The 15,395-nt window shown below is 41.4% G+C and overlaps 1 protein-coding gene across 1 annotated transcript in view; it reads left to right on the forward strand.

Annotated features, from left to right (window-relative positions):
• YWHAQ (tyrosine 3-monooxygenase/tryptophan 5-monooxygenase activation protein theta) overlaps positions 1-15,395 on the forward strand; it is a 33,836-nt gene that overhangs the window by 15,169 nt on the left and 3,272 nt on the right. Inside the window, exons 3-5 of the mRNA XM_075557116.1 lie at positions 9,550-9,673; positions 14,420-14,583; positions 15,243-15,338. Of these exons, the coding sequence (XP_075413231.1) occupies positions 9,550-9,673; positions 14,420-14,583; positions 15,243-15,338 (384 nt within the window). The remainder of the gene's footprint in view (positions 1-9,549; positions 9,674-14,419; positions 14,584-15,242; positions 15,339-15,395) is intronic.

Raw genomic sequence — 15,395 nt, forward strand, 5'->3', positions numbered from 1 at the left:
CAAGGCTTTGGGTATGAGTGGACTCCTGAAAGCAGTCCACTCCTCCATGAATACTGTCAGCTCTATATATCTTTATAAACTTCTTTAATCATTTTTTTTATCATTTTGTTAGGGGCTCATACAACTCTTAACACAATCCATACATACATCAGTTGTGTAAAGCACATTTGTACATTCATTGCCCTCATCATTCTCAAAACATTTGCCTCTCCACTTAAGCCCCTGGCATCAGCTCCTCACTTTATCCTATCCTTCCCTCCCCACTCCCCCTCCCTCATGAACCCTTGATAATTTATAAATTATTATTGTCATATCTTGCCCTGTCTGACATCTCCCTTCACCCATTTTCCTATTGTCTGTCCCCATTTCCAACCCACCCTCCAGGTATTGCTGCTCTCACCACTGGTCCTGAAGGGATCATCCACCCTGGATTCCCTGTTTCCAGTTCCTATCTGTACCAGTGTCCATCCTGATCTAGACAAACTTGCTAGGCAGAATTGGGATCATGATGGGATGGGGGGGCAGGGGAAGGAGCATTTAGGAACTAGAGGAAAGTTGTATTTTTCATCTTTGCTACATCACACTGTCTGGCTCGTCTCCTCCCTAAGACCCTTCTGTAATGGGATGTTCAGTGGCCTATAAATGGGCTTTGGATCTCTACTCCGCACTCGGCCCCCCCTCATTCACTGTGGTAAGATTTTTTGTTCTGATGATGCCTGATACGTGATCCCTTTGACACCTTGTGATTTCACAGGCTGTTGCTTCTGAGCTAGATAGCCGCTTGTTTACCTTTAAGCCTTTAAGACCCCGGATGCTATGTCTTTTGATAGCTGGGCACCATCAGCTTTCTTTGCCACATTTACTTATGCACCCATTTGTCTTCAGTGATTGTATCATGGAGGTGAGCACACAATCATATGATTTTTTTGTTCTTTGATGCCTGATAACTGATCCCTCCGGCACCTCGTGATACAAAAATACACAGGCTGGTGTGCTTCTTCCATGTGGGCTTTGTTGCTTCTGAGCTAGATGGCCGCTTGTTTACCTTCAAGCCTTTAAGACCCCAGACGCTTTATCTTTTGATAGCCTGACACCATCAGCTTTCTTCAGGGTTCCAGGTTTTTCATGAGAAGCCCTCCCCCTACAAAATAGAAAGCCTACAAAGAGATGCAGTATCTCACTACTTGTTAGCTAGGATCGTTTTCCAGTGCTCCTTCAGTCCTCTTGCAAGTTGTGAGTCCTCCATCTCTGCTTTTGAGACTCCCTTTCCGTTCTTCAGAACTGTGCCGGTGCCCTGTGGCGTCTTTTTCTGGTTGGCGTGCTAGTGACTGTTAGTAGAAAGGGGAAAGCCGGTAACTGTTGTGGTAAAAGAAATGCTGCCGGGAGCAGCTTTCAGGAGCAGAAGTCCAAACTGGGGCCGGGCCTGTCACTCCCTCTGTGTGTCTGCCGCCTGCCTAACTTTCTTGTTATATCTCCGTGTCAGTTTTCCCCTTTATAAATAATTCAGACATGATCAGGTTGTAGGATAGCCCTGTTCTGGTATAAACTCATTAATATAACAAACGAAGCCCACATTTTCATATAGAGTAATATTTACAGGTGCAGGCAATCCTTGGATTCCAAACTATCGATTTTCACATGCATACAGTTAATGGAACACGACCCGGAAAAGGAAATAAAAATTTCGGGTACATTCAGTGGTTCATAATAACAGATGGATGAGACTTTGCACAGTAGAGCATTGTCAGGTGTTTTCCTTAATTTTTATTTATTTGTTTTTTTGGACTGGCTTTAAATACTAACTTCAGTTTAAGCGCAAATTCAACTTTCGGAATAGGATTTATTTAGGAGTGGGATTTGTCTATCATCAGGGACTGCCTGGAGGTGTTAGGATTTCAACACATTTGGGAGAAACACAATTCAGTTAATAGCCAAATTGCTGTTTCTTCTGGGCTTCTAGTTTTTTAATATCTCCAACAATGAATAATTACACACCTGGTCATCCCTTAAGCTAAAGTATTTAACTTCCCCCTCCCTGGTGATAGCCCCAGTTTATGTTCTACTAGCAGTGTGTGAATGTCCCTATATCTCAGCATTTTATCTTGTATCCTAAATAATTGCCAATAAAGATTATAATAACATACCTTTTACTTCTAGATTCGAAAAGATAAAGGGTTTGATAATACCAAGCATTCAGAAAGATGTGGCGAAGTAGGCATATTGACACATTGCTAGTGGAAATGTCAATTGATATAAACTCCAGGGAGGTAAGTTTAACAAATTAAAACAAGGGACGCTCCATTCTTCTAATTTAAACTATCTAATAATGTGATACCCTTTATAATTCTAAAAGTAGACTTGTATTTTTAAAGGAGGGGCAAGATTGGAAACAATGTAATTTGTTCACCAGAAGGTACTATTTTAAATAATTATTGTATGTCCATATAGTAAAATACTGCCTAGTCTTAATGAATGTCGAATTAATCATTTGTAATGTAGCAAATCATAAGCTCAAGCGGAAGTGTCACACACATGGGAGAGGTGTAGAGTAATGTGTGTAAGATGTTAATATGGATGAGAGGGAAACATACTTGGATTTTAAATGTTGAGAATATCTGGAAGAAGTAGACAGGAAGGAATTGAATCAGTTTAACAGCCCAAGGAAGGGAGACTGTATTTGTGTGATTCTCATGTGCTTCCTGTCTCAACAGGAGGCAGACTCTCATAGTATGTAAAGAAAGGATATTAATGAGAGGACGGTCCTGTATTGTTAGTTTGAATAGAAGACATCAGTATGAGGTCATGATCTTTCAAAAATGTATTTCCTGGCTCTCTTCATTGAAAGAGTTTAGAAACAGTAGGCACATCTTAATACCCATGCTTTCTTATCTAAATATCATTCCCTCGCTCAAAAAGAAGCTAGTGCTGTGCTTTGAAGGAACCCCAGAGACCAGAAGTTGGGCAAGCTTGAGAGTCTAAGTGCATCGTGACAGTGATGAGTTAGAACCTGGAGAATATGAAAAACTCCTGGATCCATGGGGGGAGGGGTTCTTTTTTTGGAAGGCCAAGTTCTCATTATGAGAGGTTTTTTCTTTAAAGAGGAGAGCAGTGGTTCTCAACCTTCCTGATGCTGCAACCCTGTGATACGGTTCCTCGTGTTGTGATGAACACCCCCACCCCCCCGCCAACCATAACATTATTTTCACTGTCGTTTTGCTGCTGTTATGAATTGGGCGACCCTTGTGAAAGGGTTGTTTGACTCCCAAAAGGGTTGTGACCCACAAGTTGAGAACTGCTGGAGTACAGAATTAGAAAGAATTTTATAGAGAATTTTGCTTATATTTGTATTTCTTGGCAACTTTAGGCTTTTTTTTTCGTTGAGTCACCAGTAGAGCTCACTGTGTGAGTCTGTGGTGACGGCTGTGATAGGCATAGTCGTGGTGGCTCTTCGGGGAAGCAGATGAGTCTCTTAGGCTAGACATACGAACATTTACAAAGTAAGACGTTGTTTGTCAGTTGATTTCTTCCTGTGTTTGTATTTTCAGTAGGAGATTTGTTTTTAAAATTGTGTGTACATTTGTTACTGTCTCAGTTTCTTTTCAGTATAGTTAATATTGTGTGCCCTGGAGTCGAGTCCGGCCCATTGCAACCCGACATGACAGCATGGGATTTCCAACACTGTGATCTCCATGGGAGCAGATTGCAAGGTCCTCGTTCTTGTAGCGCTCCTGGTGACTTTTTGGTTAGCTACCAAGTGCTTAAACATTGTCACCAGACCCCTAGCATAGCTCATCGTTGTGCAAGTGTTCACTTTAAAAGTTCTATTTGTAACACTGTGTTAGGAGCCATTGTTGGCAGTAGCTGGTGGGTTCAAACTGCAGACCCGTGGCTTGGTAGTGCTTAATCTTTGCCTCATCAGGGCCTCTTCTAAATGTGTGCAGCTCACCTCCATTTCGACTGGCCGGGTTTCCTGTGCTCAGTAGCTGCTCTCAGCTGTATTGAACAGCACAGGCTGGTTAGGTGCTACTAAGTCAGTTCTACGTCCTAGTGGCTCCTCATTAAAGAGAAGAAAGCCCACCTGGTCAGGCGCCCTCCCACAGTACGGCCATTGCTGTGTTTGTAGGCCGGGTTGACTAGAGAAATAAATCCGTGAGTGACTCGCACAGGTATAAGAAAGAGCTTTGCATCAAGAAGCGATCCATAAGTCTGATACTAGTCCATAGGCCCCGCTGCAGATTTTGGCAGCCACATGCAATGATGCAGAGTGCAGGGAGATCACAGGCCTTTGGGGGCAAGAGTTGTGTGGATCCAATGAAGGTGGCCCAGGAAGGTCTCAACAAGAAAGTGAAGGCAGAGAGGTGGGGGGCGGGGGGGAGGGTCGGGCAAGGTTCCCAAGACCCTCCTTCCCCGCCCACAAGGAGGCACCATAAGGCTGACCTGATTGACAGGCTGACTCCACCCGTACACTAAACTGACATGAAATTATCTACTGTATATACTCATGTATAAGCCGAGTTTTTCAACACATTTTTTAATGCAGTTTTTGTGGTAAAATTAGGTTCCTCGATATCTGGGTCGGCTTGTATTCTGGTATATATGGTAACTACCACAAGGCTCTTTCTCTTTTGCTGATTCCTCTAGTCCCTTCTGACTACATATCCAAAGTATGAGTCACAGGCTTACCATCCACCCTTCTGGCTGTATTTCCAAGACCATTTGTTCTTTTCTTCTGACAGACATGCTACATTCGTTATTCTTCACCAGTTTTGGTGAAGCCCTCTTGCAGCAGAGAAAGACAGTTTATGCATTGCGTAGCAACCAAATCACGAGACATGCGATTTTGAACACAATCCACAAAAGTGCTGCCCAGCTCAGTGATGGGTGCCTGTCAGTTTGCATGTGTGTAGCTCTCCTGTTTTTGGTGATGATGATGATGATGTTGTTAGGTGCCATAGTGGTTCTGACCCATAGTGTCCCCATGCACAACAGAACAGACACTGCCCAGTCCTCCGCCATCCTCACAGTTGTTCCTGTGCCTGAGCCCATTGTGGCATAAGCCCACTGTGTCCACCCATCTCAAGGGCCTTCCTCTTTTTGCTGCCCTCCACTTCACCAAGCGTGATGCTCTTCTCCAAGGTCTGATCTCTCCTGGCATCATGTCCAAAGTGTGTAAGGCAAGCCTTGCCATCCTCACCTCTAAGGAGCACTGTGGCTCTCTCTCACATATTGCCAGTAGCCTGGGCTCACTTGTCAGAGTTCTGAAAGGGCTCACTATTCCATTTCTGAGTCTGCTGCATTACAGGCTCAGATTTACATTCCACCCGTAATTTGTAAAGCTTCAAGGCTGTCCCTGTTTTACTTCGTAGGCTATGACAGGACAGGTTTAAAGGACACCAGATAAGAATTGTCCGTAAATCTGCTGTCCCTAACCTGGAGGCTGCCTGGATTCTCCTTACTATATGTGATAGAAGTGGTTCTTTCATAAATAGTATACTATATTGATTCTTAATAGGCTTTTATACTTTTGTTATAAAGATGTGTGATGTCTTGATTTTTTTTTAAATGAAAGTATTTTTCTAACTAAAAGCCAAAACCCTCTCTCAAATATGCTCTACTGTAGAATATACCATTTACTCTTTTCTGGGCTGGTGGCAAGCATCCTGGCTTGCCTCTGTGTGACGTAGACTAGGTGCTCACTCACCCTCATGCTTGTCCTTTCTAAAATCACCTTAATGGGTTGTTCCCCAAGAAAACAAAACATTTAAAATGCTGCAACTACAGCTTAGCACATATCCAGTGTTTGTATGAATTTTTAATGAATGGATATAGTATACTCGTTTTTTATGTTAATGTGTGTGGTTATTAATCTGAGAATAAAATATATTATCCTAAATTTAGATTGATGTCGTTAATAGTGTGCGTATTAATGAATTTCATTAGGTTAACAGGAAATTGAAACTCCTTAGACTCTTTGATTTCCTGTTACTTATTTTGCTTGTGTTTTAAAGCGCAGCTCTGTATATAAAGAATATGGTGAGAGATGAGTAGTTGATCTATAAAATAAGTTGCTTATAAATGAACTTAGGATAAGAAGATAATTTTGGTGTTTTTTAAATCATTTTATTGGGGGCTCGTACAATTTGGTTTGTTTTATGATACAGAACATCACCAAATGAATTGTTGGAGAAATCGGTTGAAGTGATGGACTTTAACATACACAAATAATTTTTTCTACAGATAGAATTAGTCAGCCTTTTCTTAAGAGGGGTTAAAGGAATACTCTATTAAATTGATGACAATGTCTCTTAACAATTTCATTCCTTAAAACAGTTGCCTTAAGTGTCCATTTTGTTTTTCTGAAGTTGCGCATATTCTTAGATCGCTCTGCATTTTTTAAAGCCACTACACAGTGACCTATCTTGACTTTGTTACTATGTCTCTGGTTTAGAGTTACTGGCTCGTCTTGTGATTTGGGGTAGCTCATGACCTCTCTCTACTTCCCTCTGATGCTCAAGGAGCACTGCCTGCGCTGGAGGGAATCCCAGATTCAGCCCTTCAAGCCCTCCAAGATCATAACATCGGCTGATTGAAGGGTTTATAAGGGTGAGCTGGGACGGTATTAACACGAAGGATGTACAGGAGGAAGGAGTGGGGCTTCTTCAGCTATGCCTAGTGTGCCACTTTTCTGTTTGTTTTTTCCTCCACTCTGTTTAAAAAATATTAAGTTAAGGTGTACAACTAGGCTATATACCTTAAGTCTCTTAGAAGAGCCTGTGCTGGTATTCATCATATCAGATGATAATACACGAAACAGATTTCATAGTCTTTCATTTGGGCTGACAGCGATCTCTGCTGCGTGTGACAGACAGAATTACTTCCTTTTTTAGAGGGCTGGTGCCATCTGGCACAGAACTTTAATACCTGGCGGGAAACTCGGAATGGAAGTCATGCACAAGTCACTTGAGACAAGCCCAACAAAGCCATAATCAAAGCTAATCATATTAGAAAACGAAGTGGCTGTGTGGTTACGTCGCTGCTTAGGATATTCCGTATTTGAAGGAAAACGCAAGCGAGGGCGTTCTGTAGTCATTAGAACACAGCTGCACATCTGGCAGGAGTGACTGGAAGGATTGGTGCTAACTTCTGAATATGTTTCTACTCCGCCCCAAACTCTCATTCTAGCCACCCATTTCTCAGCCTCTGCTACTACATTTCTCTGGGAAAGATGGGGCTTTCTACCCCTTGAAAGAGTTACAGTCTCAGAAACTCACAGGGCCAGTTCTGCCCCGTCCTGTAGGTCCCTGTGAGTCGGCACCTACTCCATGTCAGGGAAATGAGTGAACTGCTGCATTTGATCACAAAGTACTGGCTCTTAAAGGACCTGAGTAGCTTTAAAATAATGGCTTGATCCTTTGGGGGAGATCTCACCTTACCGGCCAAGTGACAAAAGTGAAGTGTATTTTATTTCACATTATAGTTTGTTGCTGTAGATATACGAGGGGGTACCCCCCTCCCAAAACAAAACCGTCACCACCACCACCCAAAGCTATGTACCGTACACTCGCCGATAAGCCGACCCAAATAGTCACCTAGTTTGACCACAAAAACAGCATTAAACACATGCTGAAAAATCCGGCTTATACACAAGTATATACGGTATTTACATTTTTTTTAACAAAACCTTATCACCTTCCAAGTAGTCTCCATTACACTGAATACATTTGTCAAATCTGTGGTAACAGTTTTCAAACTCAGCACCTCCCTTGTTTTTTCCTTCACCTCTCTTCTATCTTCAAATCACTGTGCTTTCATATCCCTCGTCATTCTTGGAAACAAAAAGAAGTCCTACGGAGTGAGGTCAAGTGATTCTGGTGCGTGGAGCAAGAGGCATGCTGTTCTTTGCCAAAAACTGGCACACTGGAATGGCTGTGTGTGCAGGTGCATTGTCGTGGTGGCAAAACCAGTCCCTAATCTGCCACAATCAGGCCTTTTTAGTCTCACACTGTTATGCAATCTTTTCAGAAAACTCTATAGAAAGCTTGATCAACAGTTTGACCTGGTAGAGCCAACTCCAAATGCACTATCCCCCTCACATAAAAAATAATAATAATAAGCATTGGTTTTTGGGTGTGCCCCCTCAAAAGCAGTGGTAATAAATTCCCTCATTATAAATAAGGTTTTTGTCTTCAATACTACATACATGTTTTATATATAATATAAAGTCAGTTATTGGTAATATACAGAAGAAATTAATACAGTCTAAATCATTCTACTCTAATACATCTTAAATTTAATCATTTAAAACACATTTTAGATGTGTATATTTTCTTTAAAATAGTGTATGAATGTAATTGCATTTTGCTTAGGCCATTTTCAATCAGGTAAAGAATAAGAAAGTATTCTTGAGAATTGTAACTGCCATTTCTAAGCTTTTTTTTTAAACTTCAGATCTGTAAGCAACCCTTTTCTTCAAAAGTATATTCACATGAATTCTAAGTAGTCCTGCTTGCTAATTCTCCAGACTGTCCCATTTGGTACCATCATTTATATTTTTACATAGTGCTCATTGCTTTTTATATCTGTAGTGATTTTTCCAAACATTGAAATTGCCTTGTCTGTTCCTTGCCTAGAGCAATCCTTCTCTCATTTTGCACCTGACAGAGGAGTATGAACACCTGGCTAGCTAATAATACCTAGCATTTATTGAGCTCTTAATGTGTGTCACATGCTATTTTATATGAGTTTTAGGACTTGTAAAATTTCAGAATTTCATTCTACTTCACAATATTTCTTATGCAAAAATTATTTATCAGTAAATTACCATCAAGTATAATTGGCAGTGTAGGAAGGTAGCTACCATATTTGTCATCATTGAATTTTATTCTCTTGGTGTACTTAAACCCAGTTTTTCAATTATTAGATCCCATAAACATGAAATCTTTTTTTTTTTTTTCAAATTAAGCTATTTAAGTTTCTAAAACACTTATCGCTGTGCCAGTTGTTGCTACTCTCCCTCACACGCGATACTTTGTACCTTGGTTCTCCACCCTTCACCCTGTTCCCTGCCTGGTGTGCTCCTGCTCTTTCTTCTGGGCGGCTCAAGTCTCCCTGTCCAACAGGCCGCCAGCCAGCCCCGCAGCACCTGTTGCATAGGCCTCTCTGCTGGGGGTGGATAGTGAGTTAATTAGACTGAGCTCCTTGAGAGCAGAGACCTTGTCTGAAGCCTACTTGATACCTCTTTCTTGGTCAACTACTGCTCCTCGTACGTTGTATCAGTAAATGTCTGTTGAAAGGGGTGGAAAGACAAGGTTTTGTAATTTCAGTGTTCCCTGAGAGACTACCCTACCGCATGCTACAGCCCCAGTCACTGACAACCTGCCAGAGCAACAAGTCTACAAATGGGCTTCAAATTCAGGTGGTTTAGAGTACACAGTGCTAACTTTGTTAGGAACGATTCAACTAGATTGTAAGCGGAGACGTATCATTGTGAAATTCGTTGTGTAAATAGCTGCTATTAGTGCCTAATGGTTTCCTCCTTATTTCTTCCAGGAACTGCTGGGCAAGTATTTAATAGCCAACGCCACTCATCCAGAGAGCAAGGTCTTCTATCTGAAAATGAAAGGGGATTATTTCCGGTACCTTGCTGAAGTAGCCTGTGGTGATGATCGAAAACGTGAGTGTCTGGTTTATGAGCAAAATGAAAAAATTAAAGGGGTCACAGTAGTAACTGGGGCATGACAACAGTCTGCATGCAGTCCGTAGACTCTTTGTAACTATAAAAAAAACATGGAATCTATGTTAGGACAGTCTGATAAGGTATTAAATTCGGGCTTGATTTTTTTTATATTATAGAATTTCGATTGACCATAGAGTATAAAAAGATTACTTTTTATGGCTTTGGTAGTTCGTTTGACGACCTATATTTGAGGGCTACAACTCTGACTACTTCCTACCAACCAAGTTCCTGAGTCATGGTGAATGAATAAATTATTGCCAGTGTACAGTTTTTCCATTTTTTGCATAAATTCAAGTGATCTGCATTTTTGGGTTTCACTTTTAAAGTTGAATGCTACATAAGTTGGTTGATGCTGCTGATTTACTAGGAGCCCATGACTCGGTTCTGACCCAGAGCAACTCTTAAGTGTACAACTTCATGAAACACTGCCCAGTCCTGCACCTTCCTCACAACTGATGATCTGTTGGGAGTCCACTGCTGTAGCTACTCTGTCTGTCCGTCTGTTTTTCACTGTGCCTCTGTTTAATAAGCATGCATAATGTCCTCCAGCAACTAATCTCCTGATGACATACTCAGAATGTGTGACTGGAAGTCATCCTAGATAGACAGAGATTCTGGCTGTGCCACGGTAGAGTTGGCAGTCCATGTGTAATATTCTTGGCCAACCCCACAATTCAGAGGTCTTCCTTGTTAGTGTCTGGACTTGGCTTCCACATGAGGGGATGGAAAGTACGATGGCGTTACAGTCTTTACTGTTACGTCTTTGCTTTTTAATATTTTCCAGAGTTCTCTGGCAGAAGATCTGCCCCCTGCCATATGCTGCTTCCATAGGCTTTGAGTGACTCTCCAAGTATCCTTGATGACTTTTCTCTCCTGATGGGTCCCATTGTGAGGGGTTTAGAATTTTCATATGTTGCGGTGTAATCCACACTGACGGTTGTAGTCTTTGGTTTTGTCAGTGTCAAGTCACTTCACTTTCAGGTTCTATCATCTGTGTGACAGGTTTTTGTTGAGTCTTCCTCCAGTTCTGATGGAGTGTTATTTCATTTAGCCAAGTTTCTCCTAGTGTTTGCTCAGCATATAAATCGGATAAGTATGGTGAGAAGATACAGCCCCAACGCACACACATCTCCAAGTTCTGTTTGAATGTCATGCTTTCTTGGTATATGTACAAATTCCACAGGGGCATAATTATGTGTTCTGAAATTCCCCTTCACTCTGTTATCTATAGCTTATTAAGATCCACACAGTCAAAATACCATTGTGCAATTAATAATTACAGATAAATAATAAAACGTCATTCTCTTACTTTCAACCAAGATCCATCCGATGTCTGCAATACTATCTCTCATTCTATCTCTTCTTCCGAATCTGGGTTGAATTTCTGGCAAATTTTACTTGCAAGTGATATTAAGGGAATTTTCTGTAATTTTCACATCCTGTTGGATTACCTTTCTTTGGAATACAATTCTTGGTCTCTTGCAGTCCGTTGGTCAGGTGTAACCATCTTTTAAATTTCTCAACATAAACAAGTGACCACTTTTACAGTGCCTGCCTCCTTTTGTTAAAGCATCTCCTCGGGCATGGCTTCAGTTCCCAGAGCCATGGCTTTTCACCCGCCCTACCCATGCCTTTAGTCCTCACGCCCCACACTCTAGTTCTTGCAGTGGTTGATGACTGTGTGGAACCAGTGCTTTTCGGTGCATTGATGGTGTGGGTCCCTCCAGTTCTCTGTTCTCTCCCCCTTTCCTTCTGATGCTTCCCGGACTGTTCAACATTTGCCAATAGAATTCTTCGGTGTTGTAAGTCAAGGTTTGAATTAGTTTTTCAATTTTTACAGCTTGAAAAATGTTGCTTGTGTTCGTCCCTTTTGGTTTTCTAACTTCAAGTCTTTGCACGCTGCATTAAAATCTCATACTTTGTCTTCTCAAGTCCTTTGGAATCTGTTCGACTCTCTATTTCATCATTTCTTCACTTCAGCTGCACGCCTCTGCTCAGGAACAAATTTCAGAGACTTTCTGGCATCTCGTTTTGTTCTTTCTTGTCTTTTTAGTGACCTTTTGCTTTCGTGTCTGATGTTTCTGGTGTCATCCCAGTCCTCTGGTCTTCAGCCATTAGAGTTCGTTGTGTACGGACTGTTCATGAGATGAGATGAGCTGTGAATTCAGGTGGGATATATGCTAGGCTGTGCTTTTGTCTTTCGGTGACATGTTTTAATTTACTCTGGCCACCCTTGGAACTGACAGGTGAGCAGTTGATGTGCTCTGCTGTCACATCCTGGCCTTAATTCTGACTGATAGTATGCTGAGCGTCATCCTGGTCTCTTTTCACACACATAGTCAGTTTGATTCCTGTGTGTTTCATTTGGTGAGGTCTAAATGTGTAGCCACTACATAGGTTGTTGAAAACAGAATTTTTAATAAATAGGGCATTGGTCTTACAAAATTCTGTCATATAACTCGAATGTTAATTTCTGGCACCATATTTTCCAAATACAGATCCTTGTTCTTTGTTTCTAATTTTCACATTCCAGTCACTGATAACATTGAATCTTGATTACTCATTTGATCCATTTCAGACTATAGGGGGGAAAACCAATCATAATCTTTGGTATCAGTGTGTAGATTTTAATAATCATAACAGTTGGTCTTCGTGTGTGTGTGTGTGTGTGTGTGTGAGAATATTATCCTCTCAACGACAGGTGTAGATACTGTAATGTTCTTTTTGATAATGGATAATGGATACAACACCGTTCTCTTCAATTTGTTGTTCCTAGCATAGTAAGTGATTGGATTGTTCACTTCATTGTAATCAATACCAGCTAATTAAAGCTCACTAATGCCTGGGACATAGATCTTAAATGTTCCGTTTGATTCTTTCTGACTTCCAATGTTGTTTGATTCATGCTTCATACATCGCACATTCGTAGTACTAATGGGTGTTTGCAACTCTTTCTTCTCATGTTGAGCACTACAAATGGTGAGTCTTGAAAGCTTTACTAAATCTACGTCATTGGTTTAACTTGACTTGGACAGACAACTGCCCTAGTGGTATTTGCAGTGCCTTCCAATGCTAGAGCTCATCTGCTAGTGTCCAATCAGACCTAGTGTTCCTGCTATTTGTACTCTTTGTTGGCCTCTTTTTTTTTTTTAATTATAGTGTGTGTTAGTCTGGGTTGACTAGAGAAGCAAATTCATAGACACTCCTGTGTACAAGAAAGAGCTTTATATACAAGTGCAACTGAATATTGAGAAAACATTCCAGTCCATATCAAGTCCATAAGTCCGATATTAGTCCATATGGCCAATACCCATCTATAAATTCCTCTTCAGACTCAAACACATGCAATGACACCACCGAGTGCGGGAAGATCACAGAGCAGTGAGTGGGGGGGTGGAAAGTCTGGTGGCTTCAGTGGTGGTGGAAGCATCTGAACACTGGCGTGGGTCTCCATGTGGCTTCTCCAGTTCCAGGGCTCTAGTGTAGCCATCTGCCTTGTCGTCAGGAATCTAAACAACCTCCAGGGAGGAATACAGGAGTTCCCAGAATCCTCAGGAGAAAGCCATGCCTCACCAAGGCCTCATTGGCTATGGCCTCATCGACAGGCTAGACCTCCAACCTTTTGCAAGTTGACAGGTTGTATAACTGCACTGTGTGGCATTTAGGCTAAAAATCAAACTCTGTTGAGAATAGGACTTGTGTTCTATATACATATTGGGACCGTCTTGTACAAAGTAATTTTTGTGCCAAGGATCAGTGTTGTTTTTACAAATAGTAAGTCACAAAAGTTTTTATTTTTGATAACCATTTTTGTGGTTTTTTTCGTGTGTGTGTGTGTGTGTGTGTGTGTGTGTGTGTGTGTGTGTTTCTTAAGGATTTTCGGGGAATAGTGTCCCAGTTAAAATTAACAAATAAGGAAAGACAAAATGGTTATAGCCCCTAGAATGGAAATATTTAATATGTTATCTCATTCATTTTCTTAATTAGTTGAGTATAAGCAAGGAGAATTATAAACTGGTTTTTAAATACCTCGTATAAAATAGTGCTTTTTAGTATGCTTTTAAAGGGGGTTGAGATATAGTAAAAATTTATTGTGCCAGCCTAGCCAATAAACACATGGGTAATTGAAGGACGGAGAGATAAATGGCTAGGTGAACCTCACCTTTCAAGTTCTCGGGTCTCTTGCTTTCTGACGGTCTGACCAGGGTGCAGCTGCCTTAGCCAATTCCCTGCCTCATCTGGCAAGGCTCACTTTCTGCAAGACATCCCTGAGGAGAAGCCATGTGGACCTACCCCGATGCAGTCCTGGGTGCTGGAGCAGCCGTGTGGAGACCCCTGCCAGCACTGAGATGCTCACACGCTCACTGACTTGGCTTTCCTCCTGCAGTTGGCATTATTGCGTGTGTTTTGAGATTGAGGAGGACTTTGTGTTTGGGTGTTGGACATATGGGCTTGGGTAGCACTGGGTGGGGATATTTTCTTGATGTGCACTTACCCTTTATATCAAACTCTTATACATAGGAGTTTCTGTGGACTGGTTTCTCTAAGTGTACAGGGGTGCAGAGAAAATCTAGTTTTGCCAAAAGTCCATAGCATGTAATTAAAGGTGTGAATGTGCTATGTACTGACTGAGTGGGTGTTCACAGCATCCTAATGTGTTTGTCTTCATCCCCTCTTTCACAGAAACGATAGATAATTCCCAAGGAGCTTACCAAGAAGCATTTGATATAAGCAAGAAGGAGATGCAACCTACACATCCCATCCGCCTGGGGCTGGCTCTTAACTTTTCTGTATTTTACTATGAGATCCTTAATAACCCAGAGCTTGCCTGTACGCTGGCTAAAACGGTAAGCTGTGTATTCAGAAAATACCTCCAACAGCTAATGCTATTAGAGATAGAAAAGATGTTGGTATTTTACATAAAATATAAATGTAAAATATAAAATACCAGGGTTTTTTACTGTGATTAATTAGGTTGATTGGCCATTTCTTCTTTTTTGTACCATCATGATAGCCTATCCCTTCACCTCCCCCGTCTGTTGCCATAAACAGTACCTTTCTAAAGCACATGTTGGTCAATGCAATTACAGAATTAGGAATACCTTTTAAGAAGAAAGGTGAAAGGTTTGGAAATTAACCCTACCATGTTTGAGCAATAGAATAGCTGTATTCCTCAGAGTATTTCGAATGAGAGCAGGAAATGCATTTGCGAATGTGTAAGATCTCTTATTAGCACGTGTGTTGAACATAGCGCCTGTGCTGCATGTCTTGTACAAGTACCGAAAAACCCTTGAGCGCCGTCTCGGTGCGTGCTGTACTTGAGCGCCGTCTCGGTGCGTGCTGTTTGTGTCTTTTGAATTATGCCTGTGCGTTCTTCAGTAAGAAGGAACCAATCCCCTTTAGTAAGGTGGGAGTTGACTTACTTTATAAAAAGGGATGTAATGTTTGCAGAGTGACCATTTCCTGCAGATGACAGTCTAGTTACCATGACCTTCATGTTTATCAGGCTTTTGACGAAGCCATTGCAGAACTTGACACGCTGAATGAAGACTCGTACAAAGACAGCACCCTGATCATGCAGTTGCTGAGAGACAACCTAACAGTGAGTTGTACATTCTTTTTTATTTATGTCCTTTCCAAGAACAAAACAAGTATTATA

The sequence above is a fragment of the Tenrec ecaudatus genome, chromosome 8 (genome assembly GCF_050624435.1).
Source record: "Tenrec ecaudatus isolate mTenEca1 chromosome 8, mTenEca1.hap1, whole genome shotgun sequence".
In the NCBI taxonomy this organism is placed as follows: Eukaryota; Metazoa; Chordata; class Mammalia; order Afrosoricida; family Tenrecidae; genus Tenrec; species Tenrec ecaudatus.